This window comes from Nicotiana tomentosiformis, chromosome 8 (genome assembly GCF_000390325.3).
Source record: "Nicotiana tomentosiformis chromosome 8, ASM39032v3, whole genome shotgun sequence".
Classification (NCBI taxonomy): Eukaryota; Viridiplantae; Streptophyta; class Magnoliopsida; order Solanales; family Solanaceae; genus Nicotiana; species Nicotiana tomentosiformis.
The window spans coordinates 136,130,786-136,149,581 of NC_090819.1; the positions used below are offsets into that span (position 1 = coordinate 136,130,786).

At 36.7% G+C, this 18,796-nt stretch overlaps 1 protein-coding gene across 1 annotated transcript; it reads left to right on the forward strand.

The window, feature by feature from the left end:
- Positions 1-11,103: 11,103 nt before the first annotated feature.
- LOC104088267 (cyclin-dependent kinase D-3-like) lies at positions 11,104-17,209 on the forward strand. Its single transcript, XM_009592917.4, has 8 exons — positions 11,104-11,459; positions 12,641-12,939; positions 13,022-13,130; positions 13,827-13,952; positions 14,994-15,229; positions 15,305-15,601; positions 16,646-16,763; positions 16,860-17,209. The coding sequence occupies exons 1-7, from the start codon at positions 11,349-11,351 to the stop codon at positions 16,704-16,706; spliced, it is 1,239 nt and encodes a 412-aa protein (XP_009591212.1). The 5' UTR covers positions 11,104-11,348; the 3' UTR covers positions 16,707-16,763; positions 16,860-17,209.
- The last annotated feature ends 1,587 nt before the right edge of the window (positions 17,210-18,796 follow it).

Genomic DNA, 18,796 nt, shown 5'->3' on the forward strand with positions numbered 1-18,796 from the left:
GCCCTTATGCTCGTAAAGTTGCTTCTGAACTGAATTTTTTGACTGTCTTCCTAGTGACACTCTCTTTTATTTCCGTAATACTTGTACGGTACCTTTAACTACCCTAACTTCTATCTAAATATTTCTCAAGGATTACGATGTCATTTCTGCAAAACTGAATTCACTATGTTAGAGTTCACTACATTTATCTTGAACGATCTGTTGATTTGTCTGTATCCTCTTGTCTAGATATAACTAGGCTCTTTCTGAATCAACTTATAACTACTCATTTATCCATTCTCATATCTATAATCTACGTAATCTCTCTTGGGATATGTCCCTTGTCTTAACTTATCTCTCGCATTGGCTCCTGATGTATCAAATGTCCATTCACACTTATTTATCAATAGCATCCTGGCTGGAAACTCTTACTGCCTCTCCCCGACATCGTACTTTCATAATGTTCTAGAGTCGTAACATATTTGTAGAATCTAAATAAATGCAATCTCATTCCTTTAGCCTTTTTACCACATTCTTCCCTTACTATTCCATAGTTACCTAAACCATATAACTCCTACTTAATACCTTATCACACCATCATCCCCACTATCTTCATCTTTGGCATCTTTTCACATCTTCACTGACTCTTACTCGCCTTGCGGTAACCCTTCTGTACCAAGGATAACGAAATTTCTTACTCACGAGGGTGACACCTAGTGTAACTGGCACACTTAGTCCCTTAAGCTTAACTCTACTCATATTGCTTGCTTTAGGGAAGCGTCTTCCTGAATGAACTTTAAAGGTTATTCTTTTGTTGTTCATTCTATTATTTCCGGAACGCATCTCTGAAATTTTCACAATGCCGACTATTATCAAATCCTTCAGTCCCCAATTCATGTTCAATTTGTCTTGTTCACTAGCCCATACTGATTTCTATTACTCCGGGGGTCTAACTTAGCCTTCTGGTAATCATGTTCGAGTCACCAACTCATTTCTCGAAATGAGGGTATGACTTTATGGCTTATGCAGTTTTATTGTCTCAAGGCATGTCACCTCTTGTCTTTTCCTTCACTTGACTATAGACTTTATCATTCTGTCATATTTTGATTTACCGTTATCACTCATTTATCACACCTTACTCATGATGCTTCATTTACTCTCATCTTATTCTCCTACTAATATTTTTGTCTATCACCTTATTTTGAAAACTTTAACAATACATTCTTTCACTTTTAGCTCCCCTTGTTCCATCTCCATCTCATTGGCTCTTCGGGTCGCTTAACATTCTCTCTTTACTAGGGGCGGGATTCATACAAAGGTAAATACTTATCCCTTCTAGGATTCCACTGCCAATCTTCTAATTTTTTTCTGGACATTCTAGTATTTCATATCTAAATGTACTATTCTAGAGTGAACCATCGAGGTGTCTCACAAGGAGAACTAGTACCATGTTTGCAATATCCTTTGGAAATATCAGCTAATACTAACAATCCAATCACCATTTTGAGTTACTCTAACCTCAGCTGGATCATGATATTCCATCCTTCTCTTAAACTATATATGTTAGCTCCCATAGGGCATAACTGAGATGGGTGTGGGCAATTGTATATATCTTTGTTATTGTTGAAGGTAACTCAGAATACTTATATTTCTCTGCCAGAATTGTAAATACTGATAATCTTCACTAACTGGTTACCTCGTACCCTTCTTCGCCTTGCTTCTTTTACTTGTTGAAACTTGTATCTTCCTTCTAATTCTCTTGTTGCTTTTTACCTTATGGGTGGATAGATATTCATGCCTTAGGGCTCCTTATCAAGAATCTTACACGTCTTAGTACACACATAATCTACTGAAGACCTTACATTTACCATCATAAGCATGATACAAAATTGAGTTCCTCTTACTCAACTCTTCCACAGCCACATTCAATCTCTTACGAACTGCCTATCTAGACGTAGGTGCCGATGTATTATGAATAAAATAGAATTTAGGAGTTTGAATTCTTAAAACTGAGCTCTACCACACGATCTAGTGTAAGAAGAAATATTGACATTCATAAATGCCATGTAGCCTCCTACTTATAAGTGTGGTGCACAACACACCTATAAACAAGACTATACTAGACATAACTTGTAGACTCCCTAGGACAGAACTGCTCTGATACCAAGTTTTTTCACGACCCAAATCGGAGAGCCGCGACGGGCACTCGGTGCCTTACTCAATCGAGTATCAACGTAAGGTATCTTTCTTATCACACCATTAAGGGTAAATGGTCCACAAGGGCCATCATGAGATAACCAAAATAAAAATAAGGGAATACTAGACATAGGACGATCCAACATGATATAGAAACTTATACATATGACATACGGGCTTATAAGGCAGACATGATCATTTGTACACTCAAACTATTGGCCGGCAAGGCCATACAAGTATCTATATACATGACATCAGTCTACAAGCCTCTAAGAGTACATAAATGTCATAAAGGTCGGGACATGGCCCCGACATACCAATCAATACATGTCCAAATCATACTGACCAAATAGGCAACTCCGGAGCAAGTGGAGTACACCAACACCCTTTGTTGAGTTGATAGCCTACTAGGAGGACTATCAACCTATCTATCGGGACCTGCGAGCATAAAACACAGCATCCCCAGGCAAAAGGGATGCCAGTACAAATAAAGTACCGAGTATGTAAGGAATGAAAAGTAGTATATAAAAGACATGAAAGAAACATGGAGTAAAGGACTCAACCTGTAAGTTTGAATAGCTCTGTGAATCATGAAACATTTATAATTTCATCCATGTGCGTATAAATATCATATCATGCATAGGTATATGTGTGCATAACATCATCAAGCCTCTAAGGGCATCCCATCATATCATCTCGGCCTCTGTGGGCGAAATCATCAACGTATACCAGCTGATCAGGTGGTGGTGCGTATAACGTCATCACCTTTTCCCATACCCAATATACATATAATATACGCGTATATAACATCATCTGGTCATGGGTCAATGTACGTGTATAAATAAATGTAATGCATAAGAAGTAAGTCAATAAGATCTCTCGGAATGTCATAAGATCAATATGCCTTCGGTTAATATCATGAAATAAACCTTATCAACTTACGTATTTTCTGAGACCCATGAACAAACGATATAATAATAGGACACATGGGGAATCAAGAACATAGACATCCCCAGTACTTCTAAGAATATAGTCATTTGTGAAAAGTGTGTGTTTGCTTGTTTCGTTGTATCATATGCATCATGCCAAAAGGAAATAAGGGATAGCCTTAACATACCTTAACTCAGTTGAGTCCTTAATACCTTCCAAGAAATTCTTCAAACAACTCAACTCAATCTACCATAGCATAAGGAGATTTAAAATCAGTGCTGAGTAAAGGCTAAGTCCGTAACTTAAGCTATTAGCTTGTTGACGTAAATTCGACAGCATCTCCCTTAGGACAAGGGCCTCCTCCAATACCATATATCAACAACAACAACAACCAGAGAAATCCAGCAGCATATAAATAACAATAACATGACACCATATAACAACAACAAGTTACAACTACTTCACGACGAGCGGCAAGCTCCGATTGGAATCCATATACCCCATATAACCCTTTATAGACTTCTTACTTTAACATAACACTATCTTTAACATGATAATAAAGTCATTCATCAATAATTCCAGCCTTATACCATATATTTATAACAAAGGAAACAATCCACAACTCCAACTATCCTTAATTAGCAACTTTATTCACTAGTTCATGTCTAGTCCACCCATTTGACTTAATCAATATCAAGATAACCTTAAGAACATACAATAACACAATATACATACCTCCTACAGTAGCTTCAAGTCGAAATCCAAGTTACATTTAGCTTACAACAGCCCTCAATGGCAATACAACACCATAAAAGTGACTTAAGTTAATCTTGACTTCCAATCTCAAGTTTCATATGTTTCTTTCACCAATTCACTTGATAAACATGTAGACATGCATAACAACATAAACCATATCATAATCAAGTTATTTTTTCCATATATATATATATATATATATATATATATATATATATAGCCTTAAAACAACCTAACAAAAGATAACAACATCTCTTCCCCTTCCATGTGCTATCTTGTAATCATTTACTCCAACAACACAACTAACATGTAATTAACCTTAAACACTATCAAAAAGAAGTTAATCATACCTTAGGCAGTAGATAAAATTCGAACCCTAAGCTTAACTTAGCTCACCATCATCCTTATTCACATCACAACACTATAAAAGGGTCATTCTTCACCTTTGGCTAACTTTGATGTTGGATTACGGTGTATTTTTTTGAAATTTATTCGGAGACTTGGGAGAACTGTTTGGGAGGGTTTGGAGAGTGTGAGGATGGAAGGAGGATGAAAAATGAGCAAATCTCATCCCAAAAACGAGAAAAACAAGTGAAGGTCAACCACCGACCAAGTGGGTCCCATAGGGATTCCTGCGCAGTCTAGCAAAAATGTGAATATCTATCTACACCGATATCGTATTGATGAACGGTTTAATGCATTAAAAACAAGACTCATAGATCTTCAATTTGGTAGGTGGATCATCCCGTAAGCTCACATATATTTGACCTAATTTTTAGCACATTTATGAATGTAACTTGTGGTGACCTTTGCCAAATTTTGTTCCACAACTTGCTTGACTTCAAAATGTAACACACGGCTATCATAAGACTTAAAAAACTCACAAAATAACCTCCTAATCATGTTTAGCACCATAGTCTCACCCCAAAGGTACATGTTATAACATTCCCAACTTGTTGACTTTCGACGAAACTTATTTTCTTCAATTCGTTTAGCTTCTAAACCTTCAAACCCTCTTGGTACTTGTTTTTCATGATCTTAAATACTTGTAACCTCCAAGGTAACATGATTAACTTACTTTATGTACTTTCAAAGGTGAACTCATTTCCGAGCTTACATCAATTGACTTACGATATACTCTCACGTACGAAAACATGGGGTGTAACATGGAGTCTCTGTGTTATGACTAATACCGAGCATGCTAGGTTCTTTGCTCAGGTTTCTTGTTATACTGTTTATGATTATATTAGGCTCCCATGTTAGAGGATTTCATGAGAAAACTGCTATCCTCTTTGACTATGATTCTACTAGACTTTCATGATTAGGACTCTTGTATCTAAAGCCTCTTTTAGGCTGTTATGGATCATGCTTCACGTTGAAATTCTACTTAGAATGTTTTGCTATCTTACAGTGCTTAATCCTGTTACTGTGAACCTGTTTGTCCTGAAAAACATAGCAAGAACTTGCTTCACATGTGTCATGTGTGCCTTTCAATTTAGCATAATCTTGTTTATGTGTCTTGGCTAGAGTTGTTGATGGCTACAGCTTTAGGAACTAAGTGTTTAAAATGTTCCATGAGTATTTCGTCACTTGTATAATCTGGCATCCATTTGGGTAAGTAAGTTATTCATTGGGCTTGGGATTGGTCCATGTGTGTTGTTGGATCTGGGAACTGTATTCAGGTGCACTCTAGTTGTCTTATGAGCTTGTGATTTGGGATTGTTGTTTGACTGAAGAAGGCCTAAGGATACCCCCTGGGTTACTTTTGAATGGGCTTGTAATTACTTTAGTGGGCTTATATTTGTTTTAGTCTATATTTTGTCATATTCAAGTTTGTATTATCTCAGTTGGGCCTGTAATAACTTGTAATAACAAATAATGGAAAAATTAGTAAAAAAAAGGGATGAGGTATTCTAATGCTTGCATGAACGGGTAGAAAACATGTCTATAGGGTTTAATTGTCTTGTTTGATATTTGTTTTGACGTGCTTTGATTCTACACACTAATAGAAATCATGTCTATAGGAATCACACACGCTTCAATTAACTTGTCTAATACTTGTACATTATTCAAAGCATGTTAGTTTAAGTAATTGCTACACCTGTTTACGCTCTTAGACAACATGCTTATAGGGATCAAACACATTACTTAATTATTAGACAACATGCCTATAGGATGTAATAATACATGCATTTGCTAATGCTCATCTAGATACATGACTATAAGGTTTTAATTAATTAATCAGCTATTTTTGTTACTTTCATTATACTGCCCCACATAGATGACATGCCTATAGGGATAAAGTATTATAAAATCAAGTCCAATTGTCAACTGTTAAAAATTCTACCTATAGGATATTGTCACTCGAATAAGAAACATGCATATAAAAATCAACGATGTTAATTCTGAGCTTTCAAACAGTTGTACTGCTTCATTGTGCAATAATTAGAGATCATGCCTATAGGATCTGCAATTCCTTTAATCTATCAATCCGTTAGTTTGGAGCTGCAGTACTGCTTGTACAAACTACTGAAAATCGGAATCACATAGAGACCATGTTTATATGACTTAATGACTTTAACATGTTCTAATTTGAAATTGTCTGCCGCATAATGTATGAAACTGCCTGCGTGCAATTTGCTGCTTATGTGTGGAGGCTAATTTGAGCCATTTATTGTCTTTATATGAAGTCCTATATATTTTGAATACGTGCCTAGTTTATCATTTTGAGTATCCCAAGTAGAGTCTAGAACCACCCAAATAGTAGGTCCAAAACCTCCTAGGCCATAGGCATGGGACGGGTAGCGCACACATATGAGACGGTTTAGAATTAAATAAGAGCGCTTTAAGTAAACAATTTTAACATAGTAATCGGGTAGCAGGAGATGATAGTTTGTACCCGCTGAATAATATGAGCAACCCCTACCCTAAGGGAGTTGCAAAGTATTATTTATGTTGCATGGGGTGATCCTTTAGGTTAAAAAACTTAGGACCCCCCCTCTCTTATATGTTTATTGTTGGCACTTAGTCGTTGAATTTAAAATAATTAAGTTGTACCTTGTAACCTCTAAGAACTTGCACCGATTATCTATATAGTTTGATTGTTGTCCGATTTCCTTTACACTTGTTCATATTAGAACCTTTAAATTCCTTGTCTCCATCGCTTATATAATCACATAGGACAATTATAATTCAATAATCCCACATAGTGTAAACTTCGGTCGGGACCCACAGTTGTGGACCTCAAAGAGTGCCTAACACCTTCTATTTAAGGTAATTTGAGCCCTTACCCGATCTTTGGTGACGTAGACTAGTCAAAACAAAGTTACTCGCAATTATGTGCCCTAACGCACCTCAAAATGGTTAGGTGGCGACTCTTCTATTTTAATACCCACATTTAAAAGAGTTGTCACATGTTAAAACCTGTTTTCGAGAGAAAAAGGGTCGCGACATGTCTCACTCATTTTGCTCATTCCCATATTGTCCTCAGTAGCATCCTTCATGAACTCCACATCAGCACCCAACTCGACAGCCCCGTCAGCAAGTTAATTTTGTGATTCTGGATTCATAACATTACCCCCATCTCCAATGAGAACCTTGTCCTCAAGGTTCAACCCAGTAGGCCTTTCATTATCAACAAAATCAGTCAAGTGAAGTGGTGTAATCTGATTATCTGGTTGCCCTAAACATTTCCTAAGCAGTGATATATGAAAGACTAGGTGGATTTTCTCAGCTACTGGCAATTCTAATTTGCACGCTATTAGAATTGCCAGTAGCTGCGAAAATCCTAGTACCTTCTTCCTAGTTTGTGCTACCTTTGAAGTTGAATTGATGTTTGTCTGTATGGTTTGAGCTTCACAAAGATCCAATCTCCTACCTCAAAGTGAAGTTCAATGAAAGCTAATGGAGCAGTTATTCATTCAGATGTTAAAAAAGGCATCATTCGACCCAGTACTAGTCCATTCTCTTCTCCGATGCTACTAGTTCTAAAGAAGGATGGAACATGGTGATTTTGTGCGGATTATCGGTCCCTCAATGCCCTGACTGTGCATTATCGCTTTCCAATTCCTACGATAGATGGGCTTTTTGATGAATTACATGGGTCTTGGTACTTCTCTAAGCTGGACTTATATACTTTCTGGGTACCACCAGATACGTGTTCGAACAGAAGATATTGGGAAAAAAACATTTAGGTCTCATAATGTCCATTATGAGTTTTTAGTTATGCCGTTTGAGTTATCCAATTCTCCCTCCACATTTCAAGCCACCATGAATGACATATCCTGACCTTATTTACGACGTTTCGTGTTGGTTTTCTTTGACGATATACTCGTCTATAGTCCTGATTGGATTGCTCATTTGGCACACCTTCAATTGGTGCTACAACTACTCCGACATCACCAGTTAGTAGCCAAAAGGAGCAAATGTTTATTCGGCCAACAAACCATTGATTATCTTGGTCACATACTATCTCATCAAGTATTGGCAGTCGATCCGACAAAAATTGTTGCCATCCAGCAATGGCCACCTCCCAGTAATATGAAGGATGTTCATAGTTTTTTGGGGCTCGCTAGATATTATCGTAGATTCTTCTATCATTATGCTTCCATCGCAGCTCCTTTGACCGACCTACTGCGCAAAGATGCCTTTCAATGGAATGAGCAAACACATGAAGCATTTGAAACCTTGAAGAAGTGTCTAAGTTCGACTCCTGTTCTTGCACTTCCTGATTTCAGTCAGGAATTTCAGCAAGAAACAGGCGCATTTGGTGTAGGGATAGGCGCAATCCTATCTAAGAGGGGCCGTCCCGTGGCTTTCTTCAATAGAAAGTTAAGCTCTCGCATGCAACGAGCTTCTACTTACCACCGAGAGAAGTTTGCTATCACCCAGGCAGTTGGTAAATGACGACAATATTTACTTGGACGCAAATTTACAATACTCACTGACCAACAGGCACTTCAAAATCTTACCACTCAAACGATCCAAACTCCGGAGCAACAGAAGTGGTTGAGCAAATTACTAGGCTATGATTTTCGCATTATCTATAGGTCGGGAAAACAAAACATGGCTGATGATGCATTGTTGCATAATCCTGAAGCTAATTTTATGGCTATTTCTATTCAAATTCCGGCATTAGTTAATGAGTTAAAGGAATTGAACCGAAGCCATCCTGAATTACTAGAAATTTAACTACAACTTGACCAACATCCCGAGTTGCGCAATGATTATGTTTTTAAAGATGGATTGCTCTTTTATAAGGGACATTTTGTAATTCCGGCAGATTCACCACTTCGTCAGCAACTGTTACATGAATTCCATGCTTCTACAGTTGGTGGACATTATGGGGTTGCAAGGGCCTATCACCGTGTGGCCTCTAATTTTTACTGGAGAAACATGAAGAAAGATGTGCAGTCTTTTGTGAGCATTTGTCAGATCTGCCAACAAATGAAAGATATTCATCATCATCCCCCGAGTTTCTTACAACCTTTACCAATGCCGGATATGGTATTTGAGGATACATCCACATAAGTTATTACTTGCTTACCTTGTTCCAAAGAAAAAATCACCATTATGACAGTAGTTGACCGGCTCACAAAGTTCGGGCATTTTATACTTTTACCATCCATTTTTTCTGCTCGTACGGTTGCTGAGGCTTTTGTGGTTGGTATTACAAGATTACATGGTCCTCCTAGAACTATTGTGACTGATCGTGATCCTCGATTCATCCATTCTTTTTGGCAAGAGATCAATAAAATGCAAGGTACCACTCTTACTATGAATGCAACTTATCACCCGCAAAACGATGGACAATCTATTGCTCTAAACAAGTGTGTCGAACAATATCCATGCTACCATGGGCTGAGTACTGGTACAATACATCACTTCAAACATCAACTGGTATGACCCCTTTTCAAGCTCTCTATGGAAGAGAACCACCAACAATTGCTAGGTATATTTTGGGCAGCAACATTAGTGATCTTGTGGAATAAATTTTACTTCAAAAGTAATGAGGTGTTTGGCTAAAGCCTAGCGAAGAGTGAAGGCGCTAGCAGATAAACAAAGAACTGAACTGAACTTTGAGGTAGGAGATTGGGTCTTTGTGAAACTCAAACCATACAGACAAGCATCAATTCGACTTCAAAGGCAACACAAACTGGGAAGAAAGTACTTTGGTCCATTTCGTGTTCTCAAAAGAATTGGAGAAGTGGCGTACAAATTAGAATTGCCAGTAACTGCGAAAATCCACCCAGTCTTTCATATATCACTGCTTAGAAAATATTCAGGGCAACCAAATAATCAAATTACACCACTTCATTTGATTGATTTTGTTAATAATGAAAGACCTACTGGGTTGAACCTTGAGGACAAGGTTCTAATTGGAGATTGGGGGGGGAGGGGGAGGGGGTAATATTATGAATCCAGAATCACAAAGTGAACTTGTTGACGGGGCTGTCGAGTTTGGTGCTGATGTGGAGTCCACGAAGGATGCTACTGAGGACAATATGGGAACGGGCAAACGAGTGAGACATATGCCTTCAAAGTTATGTGATTATGTAGTGAGATGTGGGTAATGTGGTTATAGGGGTTGGTTATATAAGGCCGAAGTTATTGGGAATATTCTCTTCTCATCTATATCTCTGTAATTCTATTTCTCATCTCCTTCTTCTTTCAGTTGTTACTCCTTGCAACTTTTTGTTAATTCATCAATGTAGTTCCATTTGCATATCAATATAAGTTAGTTCTGGTGTGGTTAGTATTATTAGTAGCAACTGCTACACCTCCTCGATCGAATCCATCGTACGGGGCTTGCCTAGTACGATTTACGCTCCTGCGTAGGGGTTTACCTATATACACCCCAAAGGATAGCGGTCGCAGGTTCTTTTTAACAAAAAAAAATTACATTATCATCTCGACATACAAAGTCTTGAGCTAGATCACAAAGACTCCTCACAAACAAAGGCGGATGCACAATATAAAATACAAGTTTAGCTAAACTTAATAACTTTAGCTTCTAAATTTATAAAATTTATATCTTGAATTTACGCTTAGGCCACTAATGTAGCTAGAAAAAAAAACAGGGACCTAAAGTAGGATAAGTATATTCATATTTCTTAATAATTAAAAAAGAAAATGAAGTTAAAAATAAAAAAGAAAAAAACGAAGAAATGACTGAACACATAAATAAATAAATAAACTAAACACTTGGTGTTTTTAAATTAAAGTGAAAATCTCCACTAAATTGAAACGCTAACAGAGTTACACGCTCCTGCTTTTTTTCCCCCTTCCCCTTCTTCTTCTTCTTCTTCTTCTTCTTCTTCACTGAAACACACAACAAACACCTTGTGAACAATTTCACAAATCCGATAAAAATTTAGCGACCCATTTCATCGTATGTCGTCTATATACTCCAATTAGCTGAGTATTATATAAAAGTAACAGTTTACCACTGAAACAGATGCAAAACCCATAAAAATTTAGCAGTAAAAATGACAGAAGTAGACAATTTATTGACAAAAAAAGTAGCAGATCGTTACCTAAAACGTGAAGTTTTAGGTGAAGGTACTTATGGTGTTGTCTTCAAGGCCATTGATACTAAGGTACTTCTTGTTATAACGCTTATGGGTTTTTCTCCGTTTTTCATTTTGCAGTATTTGGTTTTGAAGATTTTCTAGGGTTTTGTTTAATTCATGTTTTGATTGTTAATTCTATGAATTGTTGATGTTTTTTCCTTGAAATTTAACATTCTTTTATGTTGACTGATTGAAAGCTCTGAAGGTTTTTGAATTTTAAAAAGAAAAAGCGGTTAGTGCTAGCTCGTGGGTGTGACGGTGCTTTCCATTTTCCATCTTTGGTTTCAATAATTCTAGAATTTGTAAAATGCACCTCGACCATTGGGTACCTGGTACCTCCCACCAGTGTAGATAGCGGCAACTCTGTACCAGAGTTTAGGCAGATGGAAGAAGTTACCTAGTGTTTTTGTCTCGACTAGATTTGAACCTGGATTCCAAGGTTTGCACCTACTTCATTGAGCACTAGGCGACACCCTTGGGTGCTGAAGGAATTCTATAATAAATGCCATGTTTGTTGTTTGTATGTCCAATCTTCACATAGCTAGTCCCGAGTGAGGAAAGGAGTCCCAAGTCCTGTCCCCATAAAAGAGGAGGGTTGTTGTAGGTTGACGTTCAGCATAAATTAGTCAAGCTATTACATCTCGGCTAGTTTGGGATTAACATTTGACCATAGTTTATTGTTGAATGTTAAATGCCATGTTTGTTGTTTCTATCTCCAATCTTCACATAGCTAGTCCCGAGTGAGGAAAGGAGTCCCAAGCTGTTCTTTTGTTGATGTCTATGAAAGCTGGAATATGTTTTCATATAAATTTTATCGTGCAAAGTTGAATGTTAAATTGAGCTTTGTAAGCTTTTGTATTGTGCACCCAAAAAAAATGCTGTTAGTGCTAGATCTTAGATGGATGCTGGTGGTTTTGGAGCTCACTTTGTACCTAATCGCAGTAAGGCATAACCCTATAAGCTGTATGAGATTTTGAGAACCTCTAATTTAAGAGAGTGGTTAATTTGCCTTAATAGACAAATTAATTAGAAGTATTGGGATGAAATGGGCTTGAATAAGGCGGAATGGATATAAAGGACTCAATATAGTTTGACCCCAGATGGTTTCGGATTGAGGCTTAGTTAAATAGCTGATTAAACATTTGGTTTCATTTTGTCTCTTGAAATAATGATTTATCTGATGTATGCTTTAATTTCATTTTCTGCAGAGTGGCCAAACTGTTGCTATTAAGAAAATTCGTCTTGGGAAACAGAAAGAAGGGGTGAATTTCACTGCCCTTAGGGAAATAAAATTATTGAAAGAGCTGAAGGATCCTCACGTTATTGAATTGATTGATGCCTTCCCTCACAAAGGAAACTTGCATCTTGTGTTTGAGTTCATGGAGACAGATCTTGAGGCTGTGATTCGTGATAGAAATATCTTCCTCTCACCTGCGGATATAAAATCTTATATCCAGATGACGTTGAAAGGACTTGCTTTTTGTCACAAGAAATATGTCTTGCATAGGTATGTGCTTGTATGTTCTCGCTTTCACCTGATTCCAACTTGTGTTCAGCTTCCTTAAATTTTTGCTGTTTCTTCCTGACAGAGATATGAAACCAAACAATTTATTGATTGGACCTAAGGGGCAGCTTAAACTTGCTGACTTTGGATTAGCACGTCTATTTGGTAGCCCTGATAGAAGATTCACTCACCAGGTATAACTCTTGGAGCATGTATCCTGTCAGAAGTTACTTTTTATCTTGCTACTTCATTGCAGTTTTTTTATTTGTCTTCATATTATGGTTCTCCTTGTGGAAATTCATGACATGACTTCATCAAACCTAAAAATAACTTGGAATGATCCCACTCATTAAAGTTGCCTTTGATATGAGTTATTAGTTTCTCCCACTTGTATAAACAAATATGGAGGTATCTGTTTTGAGAATTGGACTTTCTTTGGAGGATTTCTTCTTTACCATTTTTTTTGGTTCTTTTATCAAAATGCGTAATGGAAAAAAAAAGAGATGTGATCCGATACTGCACCTTTCTGTATCTGAGATGATCAAACCTGACATGGTTACTCCTATCTCTTTATATAGTTAGTGTTGAACAGTACACAATTTCGTTACTGTTCAACGAAATTTGTATGTACTTTATTTAGTCTATACCTTTCATTCCACAATAATAAAGAATGTTTGTGCAAATTACTGATGGTATGACCTTGTTTTTGGAGACTTAAGAATTGTCCTATTGTGGTATGCATACGACAAATTTTGAAAAGCTGTACAAATTTGACCAAGATGTTGTCAAATTAGTGCATGTAGCAGTAGAATCCAGATTCATTTTCCCCCGTCTCTACTTCTGTTACTGTTACTGTAAAGAGCACTTTTTAATCTGATGGGTACTGTTAGGTCTTTGCCCGGTGGTACAGAGCACCAGAGTTATTGTTTGGTGCAAAGCAGTATGGACCTGGAGTAGATGTTTGGGCCGCTGCATGTATCTTTGCTGAGCTCCTCCTGCGTCGACCATTTCTGCAGGTGAATGTCTATAGTCATGGCAATCCCTCTCACAAACTATCCTTGTCCTTTTATATGAAATTGGTCGATGCAATCATGAGTTTCCATGACTCAAGCTACCTGGTTTATTTGATGTTTTGTATAGTACTATGTAGGAAATGCTCTTCTCAGGAAGAGTTTCTCATGTTAACTCCTGAACGTGGACTGTCTTATTTTCTCAATAATATAACCTTTGTTAATAACTTTCTCCATTTCTGGGAGAAACTCTCTTTTTATATGCATCTTTTACTGTAAGACATGTATATATTTTCTTCTTCATCTTCAATAAGCTGGGTCTTTCGGAAACGTCTCTGCCTTCTTGAAGGTAGGGGTAAGGTCTGCGTACATACTACCCTCCCCAGACCCACTTGTGGGATTACACCGAGTCTGTTGTTGTTGTTGTTGTTGTTGTTGTTGTATCTTTAATAAGATGTAAACCAGTTGTCCCTTGTAGTTTTATTCTAGAGAGCTTCACATGCAGTTGGACGGTTGACAATGAAGCCATAGCAAAAAAGCAAATTACTTACAGGAACTAGACTGAGCTTTTTTTCCTTGTTCCTGTGGTGATCCCTTTAGTGCGATAAGTTCCTTCCAATTTCCCAATAATGGTTTGAACTATTTTTTTTTTTATGAAGTAAATTAGATTCATTAAAGGGCATCAAGAAGATGCAACGAGTACAAAAGAGATAGGATAATTAGCTCCAGTACAAAAGCCTATGCTACTATCATGGAGCTAATAAAATCCACAAAAATATCAGCACTGTTAACAGGGGTGAGATAGTTCCAACTAAACAGATTAACGCAGCCTTGAGGGAGTAGATTGGAGTTGAAATGCCATCAAAACACCTTTGGTTTCTTTCTTTCCAAATACACCAAAAAATTACTGCTGGCACCATTTTCCAAATTCTTTTGATGGAATAATTGTTTGAACTTCTGTCATACTTTACGTACTGCCTTTACTATTCCTATCTGCCTGTTGTTACTTCAACCAATAATTTGTTCTGTAATCTGTGCCTATATTAGGGAAACAGTGATATTGATCAGCTGGGAAAGATTTTTGCGACTTTTGGGACCCCAAAGCCTTCGCAGTGGGCTGATATGGTCTACTTGCCTGATTATGTGGAGTACCAATATGTCCCTGGACAGCCACTTAAAACATTGTTTCCAACGGCTACTGAGGATGCTTTAGATCTTCTGTCAAAGATGTTCTCATACGACCCAAAAGCTAGGATATCAGCACAGCAAGCATTGGAGCATAGGTACGTTTCTTCTTTGTCTTGTTTAGTCTGCGGACTTGCAGTTGATGTGGGTGCTGAACTTTCCCTTTTCATTAGGTACTTCTCTTCAGGACCTCTACCTACGGAACCAGTTCTGCTTCCAAGACCTCCCCCTAAGCGGGAATCTGCAAACCCTAGGGTTTCAGATTTCAATTCACATGATGGTCCTGTAGTATTGTCTCCACCAAGAAAGTCAAGGAGAGTGATGCCACAGCGCGAAGGATTTGAGGCAAATATGCGTCCAGAGAAGATGGATGACCATGGAAATGCCGGTGAGAGGAGTGAACAGGTACCCATGTCACTGGATTTCTCAGTCTTTGGGATGAGACCACCTACTAGACCGACCATTAACAGGTATAGCTCATATGCTTTGCAATATCTTTTACTAACCATTTAGGCTACTTGCATTGTTCTTGATCTCATTTTGGTAATATACTGTTGGTGTCATTCTGTTGGTTTAAAATGGGGGGTTTTATGGGGTGGGGGGAGTAGAGTACTGATATGGTTATGCACCAAAGACATCCATTGCCTATGAACTCACACACTGGTGGGCCTCAAGTAATAAAGCTTTATAGATTCTCAACGTATTATTATGCAATTTCTTTTAGCCTGTGTCTTATTGTAAGATCATCTAACTAGGGACTGTAGTACTTTCTTTCCGCTGATTATCATAGAAATCATGAAAGGAAATAAGTCCGGAATGTATTTCGTTATTAATGCATGATTAAGAGTTTGAATGTTTTGATTTATAATATTTTGCTTTCTTTTGTTCTTTAGTACGATTGTTCATTCAATAGAAAAATTGGGTATCTGAAGCAGATATTGTTTTGGCATTGTATCTGGCCTTCTTGATATGTTAAACTTATGCACGTCTTGGGTTTTTTGTTTGCATTTTCTATACATTGCATGGTTTTGTGTTCACAATAAGTGGGACCTGTGTTATTCGAAACCACATGTGCAGGGGAGAACAGGAATAGATGGAGGGGTGTTCAGCTAGTGGCCAGGTTACTGTTATCCCCAAGGAGATAAACTTTTTGCAAAAAATGGAGAACGAACTAAAACAGATGTTATATTGGTGGATTGTTTTAAAGGAAATATCCCAGTGTGCTAACTGCTAGTGAATTGTAATATCTGAAAAAATAAAGTAATATCTGTGGTAGTCAAAGAAATAGTAATATCTATGATAGTCATGATAAGGTCTTGTAAACATTACTAAGATGATTGCTCTTAAGATCCTGTGCTAGGCAATGACTATATGAATGCTAATACTGACACAACCAAATATTATCAAGATTTTGGATGTGGGAAGTTATCATTTAGTCGATAGACACTCTATGGACCTGTAACTACTTTGATGTGGTATCATTATAAATCTCTTGAACTTGTTTTCACCTGCAGTGCTGACAGATCACATTTAAAGAGGAAATTAGATCTTGAATTCCAACCCGAAGAGGAATAACATATCTGTCTTGAGTTTTTCGTTCATCTGGATGAGGGTTGCTGTATTGCTAAAGAGGTGCATGACAATTTATCACTTGAATATTACATTCTCTTGGAATCATTCGTTCTTATATCCAGATTGATCTCAAGTTCAGGTGCTTATCCATTTCAGGTCATGTGCACTACTTCCATAATTTGCAATTTTGGTGAACAAAGGAGAAGAATCCTTATCAACATCGGGTACACTATTGCATCAAATGCCCCATCTTTTTTTTTTTGGTTTGGGTGAAAGTCGCCATTAGCCAATATAACGAATGATCTTGCAGAGAAATTGAAACAGGGTAATAATGTTTGCCTAATTCATTCTTTATCGTCGAGAGGATGTAATTGTTATGCGGGTATACCAATTCTAGCATTCCGTATAAACTCAAATTTAAGATGCTGTTTGTAGAATGACATAATTGATATCTGTCTGCTGTTCGAGAATATATCTAACTTGACAAATGTGAGTTTGTGACTTAATGTATTGCTGTTTGGAGTTGCTGAGTTTTAACTTAGTGAATGTTTTGTCTGTTCATACAAATCATGATATTTTCATCTCTGCCATAGCTGCATAACATTGCACGTTGGTCACATTTTGGTAGATGTTGATGATACATGAAGTGGCAAATGTATTATGTTAGCCACTGTTGTAACTATTCCCTTCTATTCCAAATATTAGTCATTTTGATATGTTAAATTGATTGATTCAAGCAAGGTGACGTATCAGAAAACAAGTTTTACTTTTTTTTTCCTCTCAAATCTATCTTTACTGTTTAAGATAGATATGAAGGGTGATTTAGACAATCTTATAATTAAGGTTATTGAATGTTTCTCAAGGTAGTTTAAAGAATGTAGGGTGTTTAAAATTTTAAAATACAGAACCGAAGGATTTAACTGGTTTTTTTTTTTGTACGAAATTCAAAAATAGCCAGATTTACAAGTGGTAATTAAAAAATAATTACAGTTTCAAAAGTAATCGAAATTTAGCCAAGATGAATTTGAACGAAAATACTGTTCAAAATCCGGAAAATATTCCAGCATAATATACTAGAGTTCAAATTTTTTACATGTGAACTTTGAGCATAATATACTGGAGTTCTAGTATAATATATTGGAGTTTCAGTATGATATACTGGTCCAGCATAATATGTTGGAAGTTCATACACAGGTGCTCGAAATTTAGCCACTTTCCATGTAAAGATGAATTTGATGAAAACACTGTTCAAAATTCAGAAAATATTTCAGCATAATATACTGGAGTTCCAGCATAATATACTAGAGTTCTAGCATAATATACTTGTCCAGCATAATATGCTGGAAGTTCATACACATGTGCTCTAATCTCCAGTATATTATTTTGGAACTTTCCGTGTGTTAGAGGTCCAGCATAATATGTTGGAAGTTCATACACATGTGCACCAATCTCTAGTATATTATGCTGGAACTTTCCGTGTTGCAACAAAATAGTAACTATTTTTTAATGTCTTTGCAAACGCTTGCTATTTTTCAATTATCAGTCCGAAAACTAGCTAGCTCGTGTTATTTTCACTATTTTTTTTGTTTGTCCTATTTTGTATTTCAGTTCATTTCACACACTAATCTCTCCTTCAATAGCCCATCAATCTCAAAAGGGCAAAGGTCCAAATATATCCATATACTTTCGAAAATAGTTTTAAAATACCTCTTGTTATACTATTGGGTATCTAAACCCCTGCAGTCATACTTTGAGTTTAAATATACCCCCTTATTTAAACGGAGGGACACGTGTCATCGTCCTATTGGCCAATTCTAAATATCTCCTAATTAATTAAAAAGACTCATTACCTATACCCGAAAAATAATTTTCTAAAGCAATTTTTTTTTTGTAAAAACTGGAAAATACTGAAATTATTTTTACTAAAAACTGAAAAAAAAAAACGAAAATATTTTTTTTTTCCAGTTTTTACAAAAAAAACTGCTTAAAAAAAATTGAAAAATATTTTCCAAAACAATATTTTTGTAAAAACTGAAAAACAAAACTAAAAAGTAATTTTCTAAAGCAATGTTTTGTAAAAACTGGAAAAAACT

Bases quoted from the DNA above. Each gene is read 5' to 3' on its own strand.
- LOC104088267 (XM_009592917.4), top strand. From the start codon at position 11,349: ATGACAGAAGTAGACAATTTATTGACAAAAAAAGTAGCAGATCGTTAC. The intron at 12,940-13,021 runs GTATGTGCTTGT...TCTTCCTGACAG, and splicing joins AAGAAATATGTCTTGCATAG to AGATATGAAACCAAACAATT. The intron at 13,953-14,993 runs GTGAATGTCTAT...TGCCTATATTAG, and splicing joins TGCGTCGACCATTTCTGCAG to GGAAACAGTGATATTGATCA.